Here is a 27021-nt window from a genome sequence, read left to right as displayed (position 1 = left end):
CATGTTCTTATCTAGGCATGATCTTGAACAGATACACAATCGGAAGACACAGGAGCTCACCGTCGCTCTGAATTTTCCAGCTGTCTGACCTTGGGGAATTCACCCAAGCTCTTAGAACATCACTTTTCTTATTCATTTACGCAATAAACTTTTTAATAAGATCCTCTACACACACATTGATTTGCTACTGAAAATTGAAACAGCACATCAAAAATTTTCATTACAATTCAACACACTGCTCTGATAATGCTCTAGCCAAGCTACCCAACGTTTTCTTTACATTCCTTCCACAGAAGTTAATTTGTTTCAATTTCTTGATATTGGGTTTCCTCTTACAGACAAGAGGCTTCTAAAACAGGTAATACTTGAGACCTACCAGTGCTTCTTTGTGTCAAATCAAAGTAGAACTAAAGGATATTCAAGTCATTCAAATGCAAACTACATAGATTCCTTATAAGTTACCTGTATTAAGGAAGAAAAGAAATGCCAGAAAAAAGACATCACAGAACTTATAGGTTATCAAAATATTGGTACACAGTCTGTCTTATATGCAATAAATTTTTATGGAGTACCTATTACATGCCTGGCATGACTAACAAAATTATTAATTAACTGGTTAGCTAATTAATTAAATATTACTGGTGTAGAAATAATAAATATAAAACGATCATGTACATCACAGAGCGCCAGAGATCTCACTGTGTACGTGAGATAATAGAAAATATATATATTGGTCTCTGCCCCAGCTCCTGGCACAGAGCTCCTGGACCCTTGGCATTTCCTAAGTGATAAGAGCACAGGGAGCATCTTTTGTGCTAATATTTGGTCTTTAACTCTGGTTCCTGACACCAGCTCCTAAGTGCCTTGGAATTTCGGGGGTGATAGGAGTCTCTTGTTCTAATGAGGTGACTCTTGGTGGGCTCCTGGATGGCGGCTGGTCACCATAGAGACCAAGCCACGATTAGAAGCTCAGAGTTTCAGCCCCACCCTGCATCCCCCAGAGAGGGGAGAGGAGCTGGAAATGGAGTTAATAATTGATCATGCCTACGTGAGGAAGCTTCCATAAAAATCCCCAAAGTATGAAGCTCAGCGAGCTTAATTGAGTTAAACTGTAGGACACCCAGCTGGTGTCGCAGAGAATTGCTCGTTGTGGGGAAACCCAGCCACACACATCTGGTGTCAGAAGTGTCGTGAGTGGGGTAGGAATGTAAGAGTTAAGGAGAAACACAGGAGAATGGAGGGTTTCCTAGACAGTAGAGGATCCATGGCAGTAAACGCAGGCTGTTCAAGAGGGGAGTGCAGCCCATGAACTCAGAAGGTGCTGGTGGATTGGAAAGCTTTGCCCACATCTCAATGTCAGCCTTTTCTTCCTACAATCCTTCTCAAAGCCCGCAAAGACACAGCCAGGCAAAGGCTTATGTGCAAATGAATTAATAGATGTTTGCCATCAATTCCACTGAGTCATTAAAGTAAATCTCAAAGAGGAAAAAAAAGACATAAGTGCTGTCATCTCTGGGATGATTTTAAGGCATTAGAAGGGAAGGCAGAGAGAAGGAATTGTCTTCTCCTGCAACATTTGGGTAAAAAATGCTGTGGCTTATGCTGTCCTCTGAGAGCCAGTGAGAAGGCTAAGGGAGCGGGTATTGGGGCCCTGACGCCCATAAGGGATCTAAGGACACCCAGAATGCCAGCTGGACCATTACTGAAGCCTGGAGCGATGGATCCAACATTCCAAACACTCAAAATACAGTCCTAACAGAAAGCTGGAGGAAGACCTGAGAGAGAAGAACTAAAACCCAGGATGCATCACTGTTCTCACAAGTGGGGTGCTCGGCCCTCTCAGACCCTCTCCTGAACCCAAACTTTCTGCAAAGCCATTGGCAGCTGACATCTGAAAAGATTTCCTGCAGCTCTGCATCCCCTCCTGCTGCCCACCTCGGTCTCCCTCCCACCTGTTCACCTCCCACCTAGCAGCTCCCACCTGCATTGCCCCAAAACACTCACATTCATCGCCCCCACGTGCTAAGCCTCATGGACATTCTCAGGCCTCATCTGAACCCTGCAGAGGCATTCGACACAGCTGATCCATCCTTCCCTCTCCAAATATTCTTGCCCTGGCTCCCGGCCCTGGCATTTGCTGGCCCAGGGTGACAGCACAGAGGCCCACGCACCACATGTGTGAATCACAAGTGGTGCAAAGAAGCGTTAGAGTACATCGTGCTGTCCTCCGACCTTGACAAATGCCTTCTCATAGCAACTGAACCACAGCTATGGCTTCTTTGTTTTTTTCTAACATTTTTGGCAGAGGCGATTGACATCTGCAGAATTCTTTATACATTGTCATAGCAGCCTCTCCATTGACTGGGGCCAGGGCGGGCCCTTCCTAATAACCATCATCTCACTGGGACTCTGCTCTCCGTGTCTTGCAAAATTAAGCAGTTAGTCCAGAAACTGTAGAAAGAGCAGGGAACCAGGAAGATTTCAGTAGGAAGCTGAGGACTGGCACATTCTCTGGAATTTAGCTTAGTTTCCTCATCTATAAGGAAGCATCAATACCTGTCTTTCAGGAATGTTCTGAGACGTGAGGTACACAAGTGCTTCACACACATTTTAAGTGGATAGGCTGTGTATGGCTTTTTGCATGAACAAAATAGGCAAAATATAAAAAATGACTAGCTTTTATTATTTTATATGTCAGTATTGCCAGGTCAACAATGTTTGGATGAATAATAAAACAATGATGAAAACAAAAAAAACTCATCCAATTAGGGGAATTGCCTGGCAGTCCAGTGGTTAGGATGCCACACTTCCACTGCAGGGGGCACGGGTTCAATTCCTGGTCGGGAAACTAATATCCCGCATGTCATGTGGTGCGACCAAAAACAAAAACAAAAAACAATGATGTACATAATTCATAAATTATTGTATTTTAAATTCGTAGAATTTGTTTTTCTTCCCTTCTTTTTAGCAAAAACTATGTAATGATATCATAAAAATTTCACATAATTAATGTTCTACTGTCAATAATGAGCTCAAGGACTAAAAATTAAAATGCAACTGTAGGAACTTTCCTGGTGGTGCAGTGGTTAAGAATCCGCCTGCTAATGCAGGGGACACAGGTTCGATCCCTGGTCCAGGAAGAGCCCACATGCTGCGGAGCAACTAAGCCCATGTGCCACAACTACTGAGCCTGTGCTCTAGAGCCTGTGAGCCACAACTACTGAGCCCTCGTGCCACAACTAGTAAAGCCCACACACCTAGAACCTGTGCTCCGCAACAAGAGAGGCCACTGCAATGAGAAGCCTGCACATCACAATGAAGAGTAGCTCCCGCTTGCCGCAACTAGAGAAAGCCTGCATGCGGCAATGAAGACCCAACACAGCCAAACATAAATAAAGAATAAATAATAAAATGCAACGGTATTCAAAGTATGACATTTGAATATATTTTCATCAAAAACGCATATTAAAGGTAAAAAATTTAAAAATCAAAATTATTTTTGTATGTTTTCACAAACTTGTTTTCTTCTAAAGCATTCAAAGTCAGCTATTACAAATAAAAGGTAAACTATGAATTATAATTAAGGAAAACCAAAATTTTTAATCAAAATGATTTAAATAAAATGAAAGTTTTTAATGTTTTAAAATATTCACTGAATTTCATTAAACCTTGCTAAATTTTTCTAAACATGACAGTTCACAATTCTAATATTCAATGTCTAACTAGTTGCCAACATAAAAAATTGATATAACACTTCTCTCATGTTACATCTAGACCTATATGTACGCAAATCAAAAATAACACGAGTTGTTTAATACTGCAAATTTTCCTAGTCACCATGTGCAATTGTTATAACTAACAAGCTACTCTGTGAATACCTCTGGAATTAGTCCATACAAATTAACTATAACTATAATACAAATTAAAACACCAAGAAAAGGAAAAAAACAGACATTTAGCACTACCAGGAAACAATACTTTGTTATATGAGAATCTATCATATTCACCGTATCTGAGAAAAAGGATTTGATGACTTAATTTTGTCTTTTTGTTTGTTTGTTTCCTAAGGTTCCCACCACTCAAATCTTCCCTCGTCCCCTGTCTCTGGGATCGGAGAGGGACAGCCTCCACATCTTTAGACACAGTTGTCTTTTGTTTTGAGGACACAGAGCAAGAGATGTAAAGAAACATCTTCCTGGGACCTGAGAAGTGTTAGCCGGGCAAGTGGATGTTTAGTTACAAGTCCCCCCAGGCTCAAGGGACAGGAGGGCCCGTGTTTCCTTCTCTTCTCTCTTCTCCATTCTCCCTGCTCCTCCCCTTCTTCTTCTTCTCTTTCTGTATTTAACCTTCACACACACACACACACACACACACACACATATACAGTGCATGTAAGCCAGGCTAGTGGCTTGTTCATTCATTTACTGAAAGTGCCCCAGCCTAGCCAGGTATCATAGGAGTGCTTACTATCCTAAGCGTAGTCCAGATACATGTTATGCTAAGTCAAGCTATCCTAACATTATCATATCTTAAAGTACTATATCCTGTCTTGCCCTTAGAAATTCCCCCTAAGTACATATATACAATGGAATACTACTCAGTCATAAAAAAGAATGAAATAATGCCATTTGCAGCAACATGGATGCAACTAGAGATTATCTTACTAAGTGAAGTAAGTCAGAAAGAGAAAGACAAATACCATATGATATCACTTATATGTGGAATCTAAAATATGACACAAATGAACTTATCTACAAAACAGAAACAGACTCCTGGACATAGAGAACAGACTGGTGGTTGCCACTGGTGGTGGTTGCCAAAGGGAAGGGGGTGGGGGAGGAGTGGACCGGGAGGTTGGGGTTAGCAGATGTAACCTATTATGTACAGGATGGAAAAACAACAAGATCCTACTGTATAACACAGAGAACTATATTCAATATCCTATGATAAACCATAATGGAAAAGAATATTTAAAAAAAGAATATATGTATGTATAACGGAATTACTTTGCTGTATAGCAGAAATTAACACAATATTGTAAATCAACTCTACTTCAATTTAGAAAAAAGAAATTCCCCCTAAGGAAATAGGTCCAGCCCACACATGACCCTGGGTCTGAAGTGAATTATCAAGGGGAAAAGGTGAGTAACTCTAGATTTCCACCCATATCACTGTACAGAGGCATCAGCTAGATGTTGAAATTCAGATTTTTTCAGGTTTTCTAACTTGTCACTCAGGAGTTGCTTTCCCATGGGCCTTGGAATTTAATCACCAACCTTTAAGAATCTCAGCTCTTAATGTCCTCAAATTTGCCACAGTCCTGCAAGACACTGGAGACTCCCTTAGACTAGATGGGGAATGACAAAGCATGAGGGATGTTTTTAACCACACTGGCCACTGTTTAAGTAAGACTTCAGACTCCCACCTGATCCACCTTACGACTACTCACGTCTCCCAGATGAGGCCAGGCCCTCTGTTCTCCACTGCGGGGGCCTCTGGTGCTAGTAAGTGCCAGGCCCTGAGGATTGAGGGTGAACAGGACACACATACAGCCCCTACTTTTCAGCACATTCCAAGCAAACAAAGAAGTAAACCAGATAATTTCAGACCATGGTAAGTGCTCTCAAGAAAAAAGAATACAGAGTGATGAGATGAAGGCAGCAGTCAGGGAGGAAAAAAACTTTTCCTCCAATCTCTTAGGTTCAGTTCATGGAGCCTGGGAATTAAACTGACAAAAGACAGGTTAACAGGAGAAAAGGTACAATTTTATTTTACCTGCATGGGAGTTGAGAGGAAAGAAGATGCAGACCTACTAGAGAATGGACTTGAGGATACGGGGAGGGGGAAGGGTTAGCTGGGACAAAGTGAGAGAGTGGCATGGACATATACACACTACCAAATGTAAAACAGATAGCTAGTGGGAAGCAGCCGTATAGCACAGGGAGATCAGCTCAGTGCTTTGTGACCACCTAGAGGGGTGGGATAGGGAGGGTGGGAGGGAGGGAGATGCAAGAGGGAAGAGATATGGGGATATATGTATATGTATAACTGATTCACTTTGTTATAAAGCAGAAACTGATGCACCATTGTAAAGCAATTATACTCTAATAAGGATGTTTAAAAAAAAAAGAAGCAATTAAACTTGGGGGCTTACATATCATTTTAACAAAGGATGATAAATTCTGGAGAAGTGACTAGACAAAGGAACAGAGGTTTGGGCTTCTGGGGGTGATAGGTCATGGGGAAGTGACTAGGAAATATATGGGGAACTAATGGAAGATAAGGGTTCTTTTAGAAAGGACTGTTTATGCAGACTCATCCTGGCGTCAACTCTCCACCTCCAGTGATGAGTTGCTCTCCCCTTCCTGGTACAGGAAAACCACTTTTCTTGCAGGAAATTTATAACCTGCTTTAGGCAGATAAGGGCAGAGAAGAGAACTCTTCTTGCATTTGTTGTTTCTCAATTGCCTTCAGCCCAAAGTAGTCCAAGTGGCATATTTTTGGGCAGCATATTCTGATCCCCTTTAGGGCCGGGATGACTTCTCTTTCTGAGCTCTGAGGTAATTTTCCTCATTCAGAGGGTACAGCCTGTTTCTGGTTAAGCATCTCTCATCACAGCCCTGCTATGAACATAGGCAGCACCCCAGCTCAGCATCTGGGTCTCCTCTGGTGGAAGTCCACAGAACCCCATGATCATTCAGCCCAGAGGACAGAGAGAGGCTGCAGCCGGCCATGCCTGATCCCACCTCTTCCACCCACCACACCTCAAGGCCAAAGTCACGGGGCAGGACCCTCCGTCCTTCTCTGCTCAACCTTGGGGGAGTAGCAACCACTTTTTTTTTTTTTTTTTTGGCTGCATTGGGTCTTTGTTCCTGCGCGCGGGCTTTCTCTAGTTGCGGCAAGCGGGGGTTACTCTTCGTTGCGTGGGCTTTTCAATGTGGTGGCTTCTCTTGTTGCGGAGCATGGGTTCTAGGTGCACAGGCTTCAGTAGTTGCAGCCCGTGGGCTCAGTAGTTGCAGCACACATGCCCTAGAGCACATGGACTTCAACAGTTGCAGCGCCTGGGCTCAGTAGTTGTGGCTTGGGCTCAGTAGTTGCAGCACACATGCCCTAGAGCACATGGACTTCAACAGTTGCAGCGCCTGGGCTCAGTAGTTGTGGCTTGTGGGCTCTAGAGCGCAGGCTCAGTAGTTGTGCTCGTGGCTTAGTTGCTTGCAGCATGTGGCACCTTCCCGGACCAGGGATTGAACCCATGTCCCTTGCACTGGCAGGCGGATTCTTAACCACTGCACCACTGGGAAAGTCCCACAACCACTTTTTAAAAGTAAACTTTCTATTGAAGTATAACACAGGTACAGAAAAGTGCTCAATGCATTTCTATAAAGTAAACACACCCATGTAACCAGCACCCAGATCAAGAACCAACACATTATCAACACTCCAGGATCTCCTAACCCCCAGTTACTGTCCTCTCCTTTTCTAGCGCTTTGTACGAGTTTCGCCTGGAATGTCTTTGTTTTAAAACAGCAATAACGGCAACAACAACGCCCACCATTTATTCCTCATTCACTGAGTGCCTGGCCCAATGCCAGGTGCTTCCCATGGATTACCTGTCAACAACCTATAGATGGAGTAAGTTGTATTATTATCTCCACTATAAAAGGGGGAAATTGAGGCTCGGGATAAGAGACCCGCTCAAGTCCATTCGTTCCAATGTACTTATTGAATATTTACAATGTGACAAGGAAGGTGCTGGTGAGAGATTGAATATAAAAATGGAGGGCTTCCCTGGTGGCGCAGTGGTTGAGAGTCCGCCTGCCGATGCAGGGGACACGGGTTCGTGCCCCGGTCCGGGAAGATCCCACATGCCGCGGAGCGGCTGGGCCCGTGAGCCATGGCCACTGAGCCTGCGCGTCTGGAGCCTGTGCTCCGCAACGGGAGAGGCCACAGCAGTGAGAGGCCCGCGTACCGCTAAAAAAAAAATAATAATAAAAAAAATAAAAATGGACAATGGTCAGAGCACATGTGAAAACAGAACTCTGACCTGCCACCCAGGAAACCAGCCCATAAGTCAGAGGTGTAGGAAGTCAGAACACTGACCCGCCACCCAGGAAACCAGCCCATAAGTCAGAGGTGTAGGAAGTCAGAACACTGACCCACCACCCAGGAAACCAGCCCATAAGTCAGAGGTGTAGGAAGTCAGAACACTGACCCAGCAAGTAATCCAGGAAGCCAGACTAACCCGTGTGACCGTCGGCCCAAAGCAATGGGGACGTGACTAATAACTGACAGCTCCCCTCATTTTTGTTCCTGCTTCCAACGTAGGACCAATCAGAGAAAGCCAAATACACTCCCTGACATACTCACATAGGGTGTCCAGCTTCTACTAGCCTGCCTCCGGCTTCCCCGCTGACAGCCTCCTACCAGAGCATATCTGAGCCTTCCTTGTTTTCCACTATAAAGCTTTCCTGGGCTTCCCTAGTGGCGCGGTGATTAAGAATCCGCCTGCCAATGGAGGCGACATGGGTTCGAGCCCTGGTCCGGGAAGCTCCCACATGCCGCGGAGCAACTAAGCCTGTGCGCCACAACTACTGAGCCTGCGCTCTAGAGCCTGAGAGCCACAACTACTGAGCCCACGCGCCACAACTACTGAAGCTCTCGCACCTAGAACCCATGCTCCGCAACAAGAGAAGCCAACACAATGAGAAGCCCGCACACCGCAACAAAGAGCAGCCCCTGCTCGCTGCAACTAGAGAAAGCCCGCGTGCAGCAACCAAGACCCAATGCAGCCAAAAATAAATAAATAAATTTATAAAAAATAAAATAAAGCTTTCCTGCTCCTCTGCCTGCCTTCGGGGCTCTGCCAAACACAAGTGATGGTGATCGACTCCTTTGCCTCAGGATGCTCTGAAGAAATAGCCCTTGCATGTTCTCATTTGGTTGGTCTTTGTTTGTGTCCACATGGGGAAACAGAGTTGAACAAACACAGCCCCTGCCCGTGCCCTCATGCGTCTTACTGGCCGGTGGGCAGAGAGACACTATTCAAACAATCACAGCAAGTGGGACCGTGCAGCTGTGATTTCGCTATAAGAGAGAAGCATGGTGGTTCAACTGCCTGTGAAGTGGGGGGTCTGACCTGGTCTGGGAGTCAAGGAAGGCTTCCTGGAAGAAGTGACGCTTGAGCAGAGATATAAAGGCTGTGTATGAGACATCTATGGTGAGAAGAAGGAGAAGAGTTTTCAGGCAAAGTCAACAGTACAAAGAGGCCATGGATGGCAGAAAGGTAACTTGAGGGACTGAAGTGGGAGACAGTGTGAGATGAGGCTGGAGAAGTCCTCAGGGGACAGATCAGGCAGGGCCTTCAAGGTCATGGGAAGGACTTCTGTCTTTATTTCAAAAGCAAGTGGAACCCAGTGAAGGACTTGTGGTTTGGCGGGAGAGAGGGATGGGGAACCATGTGCTTGAAGTTATAGGTTCAATTGTGTCCCCTCCCCACAAAAAATATATGCTGAAGTCCTAATCCCCATGCCTCAAAATGTGACCTTATTTAGAAATAAGGTCATTGCAGATATAATTAGTTAAGATGAGGTCATACTAAAGTAGGGTGAACACAATCCATTATGACTGGTGTCCCTCTAAGAAGAGGGCACAAAGGGAGAAGATGGCCATGTGATGATAGAGGCAGAGATTGTAGTGATGCAGCTGCAAGCCAAGGAATGCTGAGCACTGCCAGCAAAACCAGAAGCTGGAAGAGGCAGGGACGGATCCTCCCATAGAGCCTTTCAGAGGGAGCATGGCTCTGCTGTCACCTTGATTTGGGCTTCTGGCCTCCAGAACTTGAGACAACAGATTTTAAGTCACTCAGTCTGTTACAGCAGCCCTAGGAAACTAACACAGGTGGGTTTCTAGAAAGGTCCACCCAGTTAGGTTGGAAGGGGAACCCAAGTGGATGAGGTTTGGCCAGTTAGGAGTTCACTGCAATTATTCCCCAAAGAGATGATGGTGGCTTGGACTAGGGTGGTGACAGTGGGGCATGGAGAGAAGATGAAGTTGAGAAATGTTAGGAGGTGACATCCATTGAGAGGGTATGGAAGTAGGTCAGCTGTGCTTTTGTCTACAGCGTCATAAACACTGAAAAAGCCTCAGACACTTCTGGGAAATTAGTCACCAGCAAGGCAGCTGGGATCGGGCATAAGCAGTGATGACATCTCGGACAGGCCAGTGGGTCAGGAGATGGGTCAGGCCAGTGTGGCTAGAAAGATGACATCACAGAGCTACACAATCAGCAGGTATGTGGGCTCAGAGTAGAGGAAGTCTGCAGGATTAAGAGGCACACCAGGGATTTGGATTGAAACAGGTGACTGGGGACAGCATCAAATATCTGAGACAGAAGTGTGATCTCAGAGTCCAGGGCCCTTGGCAGTAGCAAAGTCCAAATACACAGCCTGGCCAGAATCGCCAAGTTCCCTGCTCCCTGCTGCTGGGCTTCCCCACTGCAGACATTGCTAGTCGACCCAGGCATCCATTCCTTCCACTCTGGGAAGTCCCTACCAACCGAGTGGAATGCATACACAAATGAAATACTCTTGCAATCCCAGGACAGGGGTGGGATTCAACAGGGGACTCTGAGACCTCTCTGGACACTTGCAGACCTGCACTTGGTCCTTTGATCCTCAAAAGAACGCAGGGAGCTTGACGGAGCAGACACTTGAATTACTCCTATTTCCCACAAGAGGAAATTGGGACCCAGAGTTACACAACTAATAAAGGAGAGATCTGGGCTCAAATTAAGGTCTTCTACCTCTAAAGCTTCTTTCTACTCTTTCCCTGGAGCAGTTGTGAGTTGGTGGCCAAAATAAGGAAGATTACTGAATCAACATTTTTTATTGCAGTAAAATACTCATAACATAAACATTACCATTTTAACCATTTTAAGTGTACAGTTCTGTGGCTTTAAGTACACTCACACTGTTGTGCAACCATCACCACCATCTATCTCCAGAACTTTTTCATCCTCCCAAATGGAATCTCTGTCCTCATTAAACACTAACTCCCCCTCCCCCTCCCCCACCCCACCCCCCGGCCCCCACCTTCTACTTTCTGTCTCCATGATTTTGACTCCTCCAGGGACCTCACATTAGTGAAATCACAGACTGTTTGTCCTTCTGTGTGAGTCAACATTTTGACCCCCAGATTGCACACGGTGGAATTCAAGTCAGAATCCTGGTTACACTGTTGATTCAGACATCACGTTTACTGGGTCTCTGTTATCTTTAGTTTCTATCAGAAAAACAGCATGAAAATCTAAAGTGTCTTGGTTTAACCCATATACTGTTTTCATTTAAATGAGCAGATTTTTTAAAATGTCTTTATCTCTGTGGACAGTTGTAAACCTTTCCACAGAAAGAAAGGACTCGGCCAGTTTCTATGGCAACTTAATGTCACCAACCTAATTTCTTGAGACTTATTTTCAGAAACTGTTTTTTTAAAGGCTGGGCAAGTGGATGCTGGCTGGTAATCTTGTTTTCAAGTTCTTTTTTGCTGTTTTTATATATCTATTCATCAAATAATTTCCGAGTACCTAACTAGGTCAGGCATGTGCTAGGCGTTGGGGCAACATCATGTGGGCAAGACAGAAATGGTGCTGACCTGAGGTTTGGTAATTTAAGAGATGCTGTAGGGACATAGAAAACCAACTTATGGTTACCAAAGGGGAAAGGGGGGGAGGGATAAGTTAGGCATTTGGGATTAACATATACACAATACTATACATGAAATAGATAACCAACAAGGACCTACTGTATAGCACAGGTAACTATACTTAATATTTTATAATAATCTATAAGGGAAAAGAATCTGAAAAAGAATATATATATATATATTAAAAAAAATTGAATCACTTTGCTATATACCTGAAACTAACACAACATTGTAAGTCAACTATATTTCAATAAAAAAATAAAAACCTTATAAAATGCAAAAATAATGCTGTAGATGTTCCTGAGAGAAACTTTTCATTGATGACACTAGCAAAAGTACAGAGCAGGGATGGGGGTAGGGAAATATATCTGGGATCAAACTGAAGATGGCTATCCAGGTTGTACCCGCCGGGGAAGAATCTGAGGCCCTTCTCTAAAAAAATCGCTGAATAATTCTGTTTGCAACATGGGATCAGTTTTGACTTTTAAAAAACTTGAATTCAGCCTCAAAAAAGAAGGAAATCCTGTCATATGCTACCACACGGATGAAGATTGAGGGCATTTTGCTAAGTGAAAGAAACCAGTCACAGAAAGACAAATACTGCACGATGCCACTTCTAAGGGGCATCTGAAGTAGTCTGACTCTTGGAGACAGAAAGTAGCATGGTGGTCGCCAGGGGCTCGGGGAGGGGAAGTGGGGATTTCTTGTTCAATGGGTACAGAGATTGGTTTTGTCGGATGAAAAAGTTCTGGAGATTTGTTGTCCAACCATGTACATGTAGTTAACGCTACTGTGTGGTGTGTACACTTAAAAATGGGTACGATGGTAAATTTTATGTTATGTGTTTTTTTTACCACAAATTTAAAAAAAGAGTCTAGCACAGTGATGGCCACATAGAGACTCTATAAATGTTTGCTGAAAGTAAAAACAAACAAACAAACCAACAAAAACAAATCATGAGGTCCCAAGTCCTGGCCTCATATATTTTCTGCAAATTTTACCTATGGGGTTGGGAATGGTTGGTTGTTTTCCTCCTTTTTGCCTTTTTAGTGTGGGCAATTTAAGATATAGCTGAGAGCAACATGGATGCAACTAGAGATTATCATACTAAGTGAAGTCAGAAAGAGAAAGACAAATACCATACGATATCATTTATATGTGGAATCTAAAATATGACACAAATGAACCTATCTACAAAACAGAAACAGGATCATGGACATAGAGAACAGACTTATGGTTGCCAAGGGGGAGGAGGCAGGGGGAGGGATGGAGTGGGAGGTTGGGATGAGCAGATGTAAGCTTTTATACGTAGAATGGATAACCAAGTCTACTGTATGGCACAGAGAACTAGATTCAGTATCCTATGATAAACCATGATGGAAAAGAATATTTTAAAAAAGAATGTATGTATGTGTACAACTGAATCACTTTGCTGTTCAGCAGAAATTAACACAACATTGTAAATCAACTATACTTTAATAATAATAAAAAAAAAGACATAGTTGAGAAAAACCAAAGTCAAGACTTTTTTGGAAAGTCATCTAACCAGTGCCATCCCCTGGGCTGGACAAGTCCTTCGTATCCATGTGACACTGACTTCAAGTCTGTCAGGCCTAGACTGAGGTCGGCCTCACGTGTCCACAGTTTCAGAGGCTGACCACAGACCTGCCTCTGGCAGCAGCTTCTAACATCTGGGGGGCCTTTTTCAGTTTACAGAGCACCCCCAGATGTGTTTACCTCACTCCAACCACTGTCTCCTCTTTACCAGGCCTCTGGTGCCTTTACACTTTGCCAGCAGGGTTGGTTTGCAGAATCGAAACCTTCCTTAAGGCTTGTTGAGGTTTGTTTTTGAAAATTTGCTGTTCCCACCCACATTCCCTTGAGATATAAATAGAAAAAAAAAAAAAGAGGTTTAATTAGTAAAGCAAGACATCTGAGCTACGTCCACCTGATCCTTGAAAAGGAAATCTGAGAGGTTCTTACTATCGCTTTTTCAGTCCTATATAAGGTAGGTCAGTAAGGCAGCAAAACCGCATCTGTTTTTTTTTTTTTTTTTTGGCTCTTTCAACTCTTTTCCCTGATTCTTCTTAGAGGAAAATCTAAAACGGTGAGTAGCTGGTGGACCTACCAGACCCCAGACTCTTCTTTCTTACACGCATTCATATTAGGTTGGTGCATGCTGTGCTCAGATTCTCTTTTCCCATGGAGTTGACACATGGATGGATTTTGATCTCTGGTAGATGGGTTTTTTGATGTCTCTGATTCCCATCCTTCAGGACAGATAGCAACCCTTCCATAGAAAGTCTGCAAGCAGCCCAAGCTCTATCCTTCCCTAAATGGAATTTGCAACACTGCCTTTCTCTGGCTGGTGTGTTAAAATGCTATTGCATTTGTAACATGGTTTACTTCTGAATGGTTTGTAGATGCCTATGTAAGTGGTCGATGACGTAATTATAATTTTTACAAGAAAACAGAATCGAATTGTTCTTTAGGTTGTATTTTTAAATTTCATCTTTAACTCCATTCAGGAGAGGGCACTGAGACACAGGGGACTGGGATCTTCTTGATATTTGGTTTTTATTTGGATATTCTGTCCCAGCTCTTAATACAATACTATGCTTATCACATTTTAAAATTTTTCAACAAATTTGCATTTTCTGTGGGCCTGGGGGTGGGGGGGTTGTGGTCCCCCCAGACGTGCATGTTTCTGCTTGCCATTCACCACATCTTGTTTATTCTGTGTGAACAGGTGGAAAATGAGCATCACAGATGTCCTTAGTGCTGATGACATTGCAGCAGCCCTGCAGGAGTGCCAAGGTAAAGTGGAAACAAGGCAGGGGTGGGTTTCTCTCACGTACCTCTACCTCCCGAAAAGCTACAAAAATTAAAATGTGAACTTTGCTGAAAATTCACGGGATCAGAGAAAAACTTATTAACTAGATAACTACAATGATAAAAATATGAGCTCTGAACATACGATCACATTTCTGTAAGGTGAAAGAAACTTACTAAATGTGAAAAAAAGGAATCGGTGGATGCCATGCAGCCTGTTTGAATCCCATGATTGCACTTCTCCCACCAACTAGACCAGTGATGCTGGCATCTTGGATACACAGCCAGTAAAAAGAGCAGGGGGGAGGCACAGAGGAGAGGAGGCGAGAGAAGGGGAGACGGACAAAGTCAAGTGGAGAGGGAAAGCTGGGAAGGGGGAAAGGAGATGAGAGCACAAAGCCATCCAGTCTTGGCTGACTCAAAATCTCGGTCCCTGTAGCTCAATGCTATTATGAAAAGTAGTATTTTTAATAACCTATGTTTTCAGCACTTTGGCCCAAAGACAGAATGCAATCCAGTGAGCATCAGAATAACCCATTCTCTGTTCTTCAGACCCGGATACTTTTGAACCCCAAAAATTCTTCCAGACATCGGGCCTCGCCAAGATGTCAGCCAGTCAGGTGAAGGACGTTTTTCGTTTCATAGACAACGACCAGAGTGGGTACCTGGATGAAGAAGAGCTGAAGTAAGCTTTGTCCTAAGCCCGTCTGGCACCCCAACATTGCTAGCTGGGGCTGGGGTGTAGAGGGGGCCAGCCTCCTAAGTATCCTTCAGTGTCCAGCCATGAGCAGATCCTCATGAAAGGGAAGAACATGAGTCGGTGGACCACATATCTACCCACGCAAAACACTAAACATGGGCACCAAAGACTGTGGGTGCAAAAATTCATTAGTCTTAGAGGTTTTCTTGGGCAAACGGACTTATAACAAAATCCTGGAAAGATGTTTTAAAACAAAATGCCCACCGTTAGTCTCTACAATGAAGGAAACCTTTGCCTGCTAAGATCTTGACTGATCATTGCAACTGCTGGAACAGACAGTTTGCTTCAAGAGAAAGGGGTGAGCATAGAAATGTGTGTGGGTTTTCAATACAGTCCCCTCAATCTTTATTATCCTGTAGGTTTTTCCTCCAGAAGTTTGAGAGTGGTGCTAGAGAACTGACCGAGTCAGAAACCAAGTCCTTGATGGCGGCTGCAGATAATGATGGAGACGGGAAAATTGGGGCTGATGGTATGTTCACACCTGTACACGGCATAAGAGACTTTAGCTCAGGCAGCATCTGGGGCAGGGAGCTTAGGCCATGAGATCAGACAGATATGGGTTAAAATCTCCCTTTCTTAACCTTGCTGAGCCTCAGTCTTCTCATCTGCAAAATAGAACTAAAGTGAGGATGCAAATGATGTATGTCAAGACTCTGGCATGATGCCTGGGGATGTACCATAGAAGCTGGTCCCACTGGTCACTGTCTATGAACCAGAAAATACTCTTCACCTGACCAGGATACTAGCTACTTTCCTGGCCAATTATTTGCAAGACACCCTAATGCACCCTGAAAATAATGTAAGGAATCTCCACCAGTGGGATGTGAGTCTCTCTGAATAAGGGAAGGACTGACATTCTCAAGTATGTCTCATAGTAAAGAGTCCACTGACTTGAGTAGGAAAGCCTCTTAGCTTTCAAGGGTTTAAACAAATACATTTTATTGGCAGTAGCCCGAAATATTAGAGAACAAATAAATCAACCATCATTTACGCAGTCTTCTGTATGCAGAGCCTTATATTCAAATTTTAGCATAACTGCATGGCTGTAGGATTATGTTTATCTGATTTTGTCATGTTGCTTACATGATTTTCACCTACTTTGTGCATGTCAGCTCAGGAGATCTTACATGTGGTTCTTATGGTGGTACTAATTAAAATGTAAAACTGCTACTTTAGAACTTCATTTTAAAAATCTATTCAAGATGATACCACTATAACTTACTACATGGGACTTAACGCACCTTGTATAGATAGGTCAGAAAAATAACTTAGGTAAGGGAAAGTTGATTTATTTAAACCTAACCATGAAAGACTTCCAAATAAGCAAAGCGTACCGATAAATATAAAGCAAATACCCAGTTTTCAATTTCAGTCTGTAGCATGCACACCTTATTATTATTATCTTTTAGTAATATAAATTTGGGGGGTAAGCTTAGGGTTCAGTAAAGAAAAGTTAGTTCAAAGTCCCGCTCTATTAAATGTTTCCTAAATATGCAATACATAGCTACTTAATAGAAAAAGAAAACCTCCCATTTCTGTCCTGAATTGACCAGACAAAAGGTTGAGTGAGCACAGATTGTGATGGGCCACTATACTGAATTCACTCATTGTCAGAGAGAAATAACTCGGTTGGCAAATTCTAACACAAGGAGCTCTATCGAAAAGCTAAAGATGATTGTTAGATTAGGCAGGAAGATGGAATGCTGCAGAGTGTCAGGACCGGTGGGCAGTGACACCTTTTCTTCCTTTTGTGCCCTTGGAGGGGGCCATGCCCATCATCTGACAATCTGCTTCGTTCCCTTTCCTCTTCAGAACTCTCATTGGCCATAGCAAGTCTGTAAAGTACCAAGCCATCCTGGCTGACCCTGTTCTCACCTCTTCTGTTCTAGAATTCCAGGAAATGGTACATTCTTAAAGGGCCCAGACTATGGAGATAGAATCAGCTGGAAGGCCTCCAAAGCCCCAGGAACTGGGACACCCCGCATCCTCCCCCTAATTTATTTATTAATTTCCCCCGAAACGCTTCTGCAATTTGCCCATTGTTTTAGTGAGGTCATAAGACAGTCATCCGTGACTTTTTGGTGGTGGGTATGCCCTGATGACTCCTGTAAGATCCTCAGCAGACAAAAAATGCCTTTTAAAAAAATCATCCAATAAAGACACCTTTCTCATCATCTGCTGATGTGTGGGTGTGGTTTTTTTTCCTCCGAGAGGTAGAGGGATGAAAGTAGTTTGGAGACCGAAGACTTTTAGGAAGAATTCTGGTCTTACCGGGCGTCAGGCTAGGCTTTTCTCAGCGATTTATCTGAGTCGGAAATGCCTATGAAGAGATTTTAGCCAGCAGAAAGTCATGCTTGCTTATGTGTTTTCTGCTACTGGGTGTTAGATTGCCATAAGCGAGATTTAAGTTAAAGCAAATAGTACAAGACAGGAAAACGTGCGAGGCCACCTTGGCCCTAAAGCTAAGGAGACTTGCTATGCTGGTTGAGACAGGCAGACATATTTTGAAGCTTTTTTTTTTCTTAGAAAAACAAGCTATCAGACACTTGCCGGCTCTGACCCATTCTCCTGTCTCCCCCCTCCCCCTCCCTTTCCCCTCCCCCTTTTCCTCCCCCTCCCTTTCTCCTCCCCCTTTTCCTCCCCCTCCCTTTCCCCTCCCCCTTTTCCTCCCCCACTCCTCCAGTTCTCCCTACCCCTCTCCACTTTCTCAGCCACTACTTTCCTGGCTCTTATTTGATACCACCTGAGCCAATTACACCCAGAATTGTCTGAACATTTGAGGCGAGCCTCAGGGTCCCATTACAGGACTTTCATTAGGGTGGGGCAATCTCAAGCCAGGAAATTCTCATTAGGCTGATTTCCAGGTGGCAGGTTCAAGCTGTTCTCTTGGGCTGACCCCGGGTTGAGGACTCCCAGGAGGAAGCAAGGCATCTTCCTGGGAGCTCCTTTAAAAGCTCGCACTTTTTACCCCAACACACAAGTTAACAACGCCCTGGCCTCTCCTGGGTTTGCTGCCATCCTGCTAAGTAGCTTAGCAACTCTGAACTCCTGTTTTTTGGAGGGTTGTGGCAGAGCAGCTTTTCAAAGTGCGGGACATGTACCACGAGGGGGCCTCAAGATGATTTTAGGGGGACAGGGGTCAACATTGTTAAATTTAATAACCGTGTATTTATTTTAATAGGCATCAGGAAAATAAAAGTAGCACAAACCTGATTTCAATATCGCCCCTTTAGAATGAGGCTATTAGACATTTGAAAGTGTATCGATTTGAAGATTTGAAGAATATTAAGTCACGTTGAAGGGACAAAACCCAAAAAGGTCGTTTTCAGATAAGTCAAACTGGGGAAATCTAGCCTGAAAATGAAGCGCTCTTTGGGGAGAGCCAAAGAACGGAGCTGTGTCATTTCACGGCTCTCTTTTCCCCTCTCCCGGTACACACCTGTGCCTTCATGCTCTCCTCATTCCCCGGCCATCTTGGCAGGAATTGGGTTAGTTCCTCCCCACCTCTAGCTTCCCTGGGTGTGTGACAATGTCCCCCACGTACCAGCAGAGGGCTTTCCGGGCCAGTACTGATGACCTAAGAGCCCTGATTCCTAAAACAATCCACATGTTGCCTTCACCGCCGCACCATGTGGATACTCTGATCCTCCTGATATTTCTATTCACTCCGTTGGCCCTTCCCAGCTAGGGGCTCTTCATCCCAACAATTCTGAAGGGGAACACTTGAAATAACTCAGCGTGATCCTGTAGCCCTCTTTCCACGGGGCTCTGGCTACCATATGCCTCGGAGAAACAATGTGAATGATGATGCTTTTAAATAATGGTTATGAGCTTCTAATTGACTAAGCAATCCATCACCCACTGGAGCAGCAAAGGCAGCCTCACAGCATCTAGGTAATGATCGTGGATTTCTGTTATTTCTTTTCTGTCACTCAGGAGGGGACCTGTATGGGAATAATCACTGGAGGGGTTATTTGGAGCACCCAGGGGACACTGTGTCATTGGATGGTACTGATGTTCTGAATGTCTTGGGGAAATTGCTTAGAGGATGGATGTATACAAAAGGATGAATCGCCACAAATTTTTCATACATAGAATGACGGTCGGTTATTCATGAATTGTGTTCATTCTACTGTTTCAAAAGTACAATTCAAATTATTTTTGCCCATTTCAATTACATCACTTTTTCATTCTTCTAACCCAGTCTGAGGAATTTAATTTCAGTCTCTGTCAATAGATAATAAACAGCAATCCAAAGGAGCCATCTCTCTATATTTAACACCCAAAAACTGTCAGCTGGTATGCTTACATGAAACAATAACCTCGTGTGGTCCTGATTCATACCAATTTTTAATTATGTTGTTTGCAGCTGGGGTGTTTGGGGCAGGGGGTGAGTATTCTACTCTGAATGCAGGTAATAACAGCTCTGGGCATTTGAACATATCTGTGAATTAGCACTTTTCATTTTGGGGGTTATTTTTCTAAGTTGAAATTTTGTAGCAACATTAGCATTTCCAAATTTTAGTGTTAAGTATAATTTGAAAACAAAAATTGTTTTCAAAAATCTCCCTAGTTTTAGTGATCATGTAAATATAGTACAAACAACTAATTTTTAAATGGGTTCTATTCAATATGTGCCTCATGGAAAAAAAAAGTGAAAGGACATATAGCAAAATGTTAACAGTAGTTATCTCCAGCTGGTAGGATTACAGAACAATGAGACGAGCGTGAAGGCTTTTTCAGTGGGGGAGCATAGTAACTAGAGAAAACAAAAAACAGACATGTAGAATTCACCCGATCAACCCACCTCAAGAAAGCATGTTCTCAGCAGTAGAATGATGTTATTTTGACTTTGAAACGAGGGCCTAGATTGCCTAGCAGGTCACAGAGCTGAAAACCTGGTGTCTCTTATTTTCCCTAATTGCTAATAAAATAGGGTGGCAACAGTGGCTTTAATTTGGACTATTTTTACTTAACTATAATTTTAGTTTATAGTTTGGTAGTTATAATTTAACGGAACACGATCGCAAAGTCAGCTTCGTGAATGTGCTTAATTGTTGAGACTAATGAAAATTATTAAAATACTTGAAATGTTATTTAGTATTTTGCTTCAGCCTCTGCACATTTTGAAATAAGTAAACAATTTTTTAACGTATAGGTTTTCACAGTTCTTTCCAGCTCGAACTCAAAGTGTAGCAAAATGGTGAAGATGTGAAATATTTGTCTAGTTGTTCAGGTTTACAAGCTACATAGTTAATTCTATGTAACGACTGCAGTTTAATTTTGTGTAATGAGTACTCGGGAATCCAATTTCAAGCAAAAACCTATCTTATATCTCTTCTGCTAATGTTAAGGTATGGTATTACTTTGCAAACACTTAAGAAGACAGATGAAATTGGAATCACCGGGATCGTTTCCATCTGGCCTGTTAATTTATTCACTGGAAAGGCTATTCATTTACATAATGTTTTAACTGGTTCCAAAAAGTCGACTTTTTTTGGAAGCGGGTGGATTTTGACATCTTTTTCTTATGGGTTCTACAATGAATGTAGATGGATTCACACCTTAAATTGTAAGGTATTTCAAACATACATCTGAGACTACACAGATATGTAGCAAACAACTGTGTACCTACCGCCTCACTGTATCAAACCTCGGCAGGAACTATGTGGTTGCTCTGTAATATGTCATCTTGCTTAGGCTGTAGGTATCTGGTTAGGGTGGGCCGCAGGAGACATCTTGCCTGGGATTAGGAGGGTGAGAGTGAAGCAGCCACGGTACTGATGCTCCAGAGGTCGGTGCGGGGGTAGCTTACCTGCTGGCTCCCCTCCTTGCTGCGGGGCCCTCCTTCTGCTCCCAGCTCCAGGTGTACTTCCTTCTGTGACAAAGGACACCAGCCTTTCCTGAAGGACATCAGAGTTGGGAGCAGTGAGAGACTGACATGAGTTCCAGTCTGTCCCTAGGGGTTCCAGTTTGTCCTCCCCCTCCCCCTCTTTACATCCATCTTCCCTTCCTGTCTGCTCTGAAGATTTCAAGCTTCAGCATCAGATGAAGGCAACAGCTTTATAGAGACTATTGAACCAGACCTCACAAGCTCATAGTACCTGTAATACATACATTTATATATATCACTGTATATATTACATGACTACATAATTGCATAATACCTGTAATTCATATCTAAAAAGTTACATTATATATAATATACATATATTTTTTCTAGATGGTTCTCATTCTCCAACTGAACACTGATTTACCAAATTTCCTTCAGGTTTTTCTTTTTTTCTTTTTTTTTTTTGCGGTACGCGGGCCTCTCACTGCTGTGGCCTCTCCCGCTGCGGAGCACAGGCTCCACTCTGCGGCACGTGGGATCTTCCCAGACCGGGGCACGAACCCGTGTCCCCTGCATCGGCAGGCGGACTCTCAACCACTGCGCCACTAGGGAAGCCCTAAGTTTTTCATTTTTTAATAAAAAGAATCACACATTTTGGAAGATCCTTTACAGGTGATCACAGGAGGAGACGGAGATCGAGGACAATTTTAACTGCAGGAGAGAGATGTACCCTCAGGATGAAGGTCACCTCTGAATGACACAGTCTCTGGGCTCTAAGTCAACAGAGAAAAGATCGATTACTTGACTCATGGGTCTGTTACTTCTGCCAGCAGAGAGGAAGTGGCTCTTTGTACAGGTGGCCTTGGAGGTGTATCTCATACCCAGACCTCTACCCAGCAGTTTCTTCTTGCGGCTCAGTACTGAGATGAGTGTAGGGAGGAGAGAACTCAGTAGAATGTCTGATCAGCCTCTACCCGAGCTCTGTCTGCACAGCATGCAGCAGACAGCACTATGAAGAGGAAAAGTCCGTTTCTCCATCCTCCCTGTTCCTACCTCCATAATTGATCCATCATTACACTTACACTGTGTCCTTTGAGGCAGGCATTGCATTGCACAATAGGAACAAGAGGATGACTCCAATTGGGTCCTACCATTGACAAGCTCACTTTTCTTGTTAGCAGGGAGACAGACATATGTGAGAACATGTCTAGAACCTCCCTCCTTGGAACTGTGCCTTCTTACCTGGAACTGTGCCTATATCTTATTCCCCTGGAATTTTGAGTCCACAAATTCTTTTTCTTTTTTTCAGCTTTATTGAGGTATAGTTGACATTTAAAATTGTGATATATTTAAAGTATAGAACGTGGTGATTTTATATATGCATGGATTGTGAAAGGATTCCCACCATCAAGTTAAGAAACACATCCATTGCCTCATATATTTACTTTTTTTTAATGAAAACACTTAATTCTACTTTCTTAGCAAATTTCAATTATACAATACAGTGTTATTAACTATAGTCACCATGTTTACATTAGATCCTTAGACTTTATTTATCTTATTAACTGAAAGTTTGTACCCTTTTACCAGCCTCTCCCTATTTCCCTCACAACCACCACCCAGTCCCTGGCAACCATCGTTATTCTACTCTGTTTCTTTGAGTTCCATTTATTTTTTTAAAAGTTTCCACATATAAGTGATGCCACACCCTATTTGTCTTTCTCCGTCTGGCTTATTTCACTTAGCATAATGCCCTCCAGCCTCATCCATGTTGTCACAAATGGCAAGATTTCCTTTTTTCTCATGGCTGAATAATATTCTATTGTGTACATATATGCCACATTTTGTTATTCATTCATCCATTAACGGACACTTTGGTTGTTTCCATACCTTGGATATTGTGAATCATGCTGCAATAAACATGGGAGTACAGATATCTTTTCTAGATAATGATTTCATTTCCTTTGGATATATACTCACAAGTGGAATGGCTGAATCACACGGTAGTTCTATTTTTAGCTTTTTGAGGAATCTCCATACTGTTTTCCACAGTGGCTGTACCAATTTACATTCCCACTCATAGTGCACCAGAGTTCCTTTTTCTCTACATCCTGGCCAGCATTTACTATCTCTTGCCTTTTTAAAAATAAACCTGACTGGTGTTAGGTGATATCTTATTGTAGTTTTGATTTGTATTTCCCTGATTAGTGATGTTGAGTAACTTTTCATGTACCTGTTGGCCATTTGGATGTCTTCTTTGGAGACATGTCTATTCAGATCCTTTGCCCATTTTTTGTGTTACTTTTTTTCTATTGAGTTGTATTAATTCCTTGATATTTTGGATATTAACCCCTTATCAGATGTATGGTTTGCAAATATTTTCCTCCGTTCCGTAGGTTGACTTTTCATTTTATTTATGGTTTCCTTTTGCTGTGCAGGAGCTTTTTAGTTTGATGTAGTCTCATTTTTTATTTTGTTGCTTTCTCTTTTGGTGCCAAATCCAAAAAGTCATTGCCAGGACCACTGTCAAGGAGCTTACCCCCTGTGTTTTTCTAGTAGTTTTACTGTTTCAGCTTTTAAGCTCAAGTCTTTAATCCATTTTGAGTTGATTTGTGTGTATTGTTTAAAACAGAGATCTATATACATGGGTTTATTTCTGGGCTCTCTATTCTGTTCTATTGATCTATGTGTCTGTTTTTATGACAATACCATTCTGTTTTTATTCCTATAGACTTGTAGTATAGTTTGAAATACGGAAATGAGATGCCTCCAGCTTTGTTCTTCTTTTTCAAGATTGCTTTGGCTATATGGGGTCTTCTGTAGTGCCATATGAATTTTAGGATTTTTTTTTCTATATCTATGAAAAATGCCATTAGAATTCTGATAAGAATTACACTGAATCTGTAGATCACTTTGGTAGTATTGACATTTTAGTAATATTAATTCTTCCAATCCATGAACACAAAATATCTTCCATTTAGTCTTCTTCAATTTCTTTCATCAATGTTTTATAATTTTAAGTGCGCAGATCTTTCGCTTCAGTTAAATTTATTCCTAAGTAGTTAATCCTTTTTGATACTACCGTACATAGGATTGTTTTCTTAATTTCACTTTCTGATATTTTATTGTTAGTGTATAGAAACACAACTGATTTTTGTGTATTGATATTATATCCTGCAACTTTACTGAATTTGTTTATTCTAACAGATTTTTGGTAGAGTCTTTAGGGTTTTCTTTATATAAGATCATGTTGTCTGCAAAAGAGACCATTTTACTTCTTCCTTTATGACGTGGATGACTTTTTCTTTTTGTTGCCTAATTGCTCAGGCTAGGGACTCCAGTACTATGTTGAATAAAAGTGATTAGAATGGGCATCCTTGTCTTGTTCCTGATCTTAAAGGAAAAGCTTTCAGCTGTTCACTGTTGAGCATGATGTTAGCTGTGGTTTTATCATTTATGGGCTTTATTATGTTGAGGTACATTCCTTCTATATCCAGTTTTTTGGGAGTTTTTATCATAAAAGTATGTTGAATTTTGTCAAATGCTTTTCCACCATCCATTGTGATGATTATATGACTTTTATCCTTCATTTTGTTAATGTAGTGTATCATATTGATTGATTTATGGATGCTGAACCATCCTTGCATCCCTGGAATAAATTCCACTTGATCATGCTGTATGATCCTTTTAATGTACTGTTGAATTTAGTTTGATAATATTTTGTTGAGGGTTTTTTGCATCTATGTCCATCAGGGGTATTGGCCTGTCATCTTTTTTTCTTGTAGTATCTTTTTCTGACTTTGGTGTCAGGGTAATGCTGGCTTTGTGAAATGAGTTTAGAAGTGTTTTCTCCTCTTCTGTTTTTTGGAAGAGTTTGAGAGTATTGGTATTAATTCTTTAAATGTTTGGTAGAATTCACCAGTGAAGCCATCTGGTCCTGAACTTTTGTTGTTGGGAGGTTTTGATTACTAATTCAATGTCCAAATTAGTAATTAGTCTGTTTTTTTATTTTTTCATAATTCAGTCCTGGCAGGCTGTATATTTCTAGTGACTTATCCATTTCTTCTAGGTTATATAATTTGTTGATTGTTCATAGTAGTTTCTTATGATCCTTAGTATTTCTATATTATCAATTGTAATGTCTTCTCTTTCATTTCTGACTTTGGGTCCTCCTTCTTTTCCTTAGTTTAGCTAACAGTTTGTCTATCTTGTTCATCTTTTCAAAAAACCAGCTCTTAGTCTCATTGGTATTTTCTATCGTCTTTTTAGTATCTATTTATTTTCAATCAGACCTTTGTTATTTCCTTCCCTCTACTAAATTTGGGATTAGTTTGTTCTTCTTCTTCTAGTTCCTTGAGGTTTAAAGTTAAATTGAGTTCTTTCTTTGTTCTTATTATAGTTATTTATTGCTACAAACTTCCCCCTTGGAACTGCTTTTGCTGCATCCAATAAGTTTTGCTAGGGTATGTTTCCACTGTCATTTGTCTCTAGATTTTTTTTTTTTTTTGCGGTACACAGGCCTCTCACTGTTGTGGCCTCTCCTGTTGCGGAGCACAGGCTCCGGACGTGCAGGCTCAGCGGCCATGGCTCATGGGCCTAGCTGCTCCACGGCATGTGGGATCTTCCTGGACCGGGGCACGAACCCATGTCCCCTGCATCGGCAGGTGGACCCTCAACCACTGCGTCACCAGAGAAGCCCTCTCTAGATTTTTTTATTTCCCTTTTTGATTTCTTCTTTGACCTACTGGTTCTTCAAAAGCATGTTGTTTAATCTCCACATATTTGTGAATTTTCCAGTTTTCTTCTTGTAACTGATTTCTAGTTTCATACCATTTGTCATTGGAAAAGATGCTTGATAGGATTTCAATCTTCTTAAATTTATTAAAACTTATTTTGTGGTGTAATATATGATCCATCCCGGAAAATGTTTCATGTGTGCTTAAGAATGGTTATTCTGCTGCTGTTGGTTGGAATGTTCTGTGTATGTCTGTTAGAGCCATCTCATCTAACATGTAGTTTAAGTCCAATGTTTCCTTATTGATATTCTATCGGGATACAGGACAGTGAAATTTGTCCAGAGGAGCCTACTCCCTCTGCACTGAGTCCAGGAGTACAGCCACTAGGAGGTGCTCTTGAATCGTTTAAAAACTGCTTTTTGTTTGATGTGGTGCTGTGGGACTTGTGAATGTAAGCCTGGTTGGCTATCAAAGCCAGGTAACTTGGGGGCCCACACTTGGGTGGCAGCTGTAAATGTTGGGGCACTAGATGTGTGGACAAGGTCCTCCAGGAAGAAACGGTGACTTGGTTTCATTGTTGGAGGGAACCAGTGGGAAAGTCAGGGAAAGCACCCATCAGCTATTTGGGGCTTCAAGGAGGATCACAGCCAGCCTTTAGATGAGTGCTAAATTAGAAGCAGACCCTTAGGCAGCAGCTTGGAAAGCATGCAGTCAAATCCCTTCCAGGGAAAGACAGAACGATAGGCATTTTTGTCTGCTCCCTCTGCACTGAGCCTTGGGGAAACAGCCATTGCACGTGCTCATGTGCCCATTAAGAACTGCTCCTTTGCTTGCTATAGTCCTGTGGATCTGGTGGATGCAAATCCCACTGGATTTCAGAGTCAAGTGTTTTGGGGGTCAGGCCCTCAGTGAGACTCTTAAAAGTTGAGGTGCTGGATGTGCAGTCCAAACACGTCAATCCTCAAGGAGAAGCTAGGAGTTGGGGATTTCCTCCCAATTGAATGGAGCTGTGCAGGAGGTGGGGCTTATATGGCCAGAGTGTGTCTCAGACTTTGCTGCCCGTTTTGATGTGGGTATTTTCTCATTCACCTTCCGTGTGGGAGCCATTCAGCTAGTTTCTGGATTTCTCTCCGATGAAATGACTGTGTGTAGCTGTATGT

General features: G+C 42.5%; 2 protein-coding genes across 2 annotated transcripts in view; one reads left to right on the top strand and one right to left on the bottom strand.

Moving 5' to 3' along the window:
- The window catches only part of LMTK2 (lemur tyrosine kinase 2), a 173914-nt gene that overhangs the window by 143911 nt on the left and 2982 nt on the right, over nucleotides 1–27021 (bottom strand). Inside the window, exon 2 of the mRNA XM_019930678.3 lies at nucleotides 21108–21195. The gene's annotated coding sequence lies outside the window, so the exon portion shown is untranslated. The remainder of the gene's footprint in view (nucleotides 1–21107; nucleotides 21196–27021) is intronic.
- OCM (oncomodulin) lies at nucleotides 14408–15837 on the top strand. Its single transcript, XM_019930686.2, has 3 exons — nucleotides 14408–14517; nucleotides 15085–15217; nucleotides 15652–15837. Exons 1-3 carry the CDS (start codon nucleotides 14457–14459, stop codon nucleotides 15833–15835), a joined length of 378 nt encoding a protein of 125 aa, XP_019786245.1. The 5' UTR covers nucleotides 14408–14456; the 3' UTR covers nucleotides 15836–15837.

Source organism: Tursiops truncatus, chromosome 15, assembly GCF_011762595.2.
Source record: "Tursiops truncatus isolate mTurTru1 chromosome 15, mTurTru1.mat.Y, whole genome shotgun sequence".
NCBI classification, from domain to species: Eukaryota; Metazoa; Chordata; class Mammalia; order Artiodactyla; family Delphinidae; genus Tursiops; species Tursiops truncatus.
This window is presented reverse-complemented; position numbering and strand designations above follow the sequence as displayed.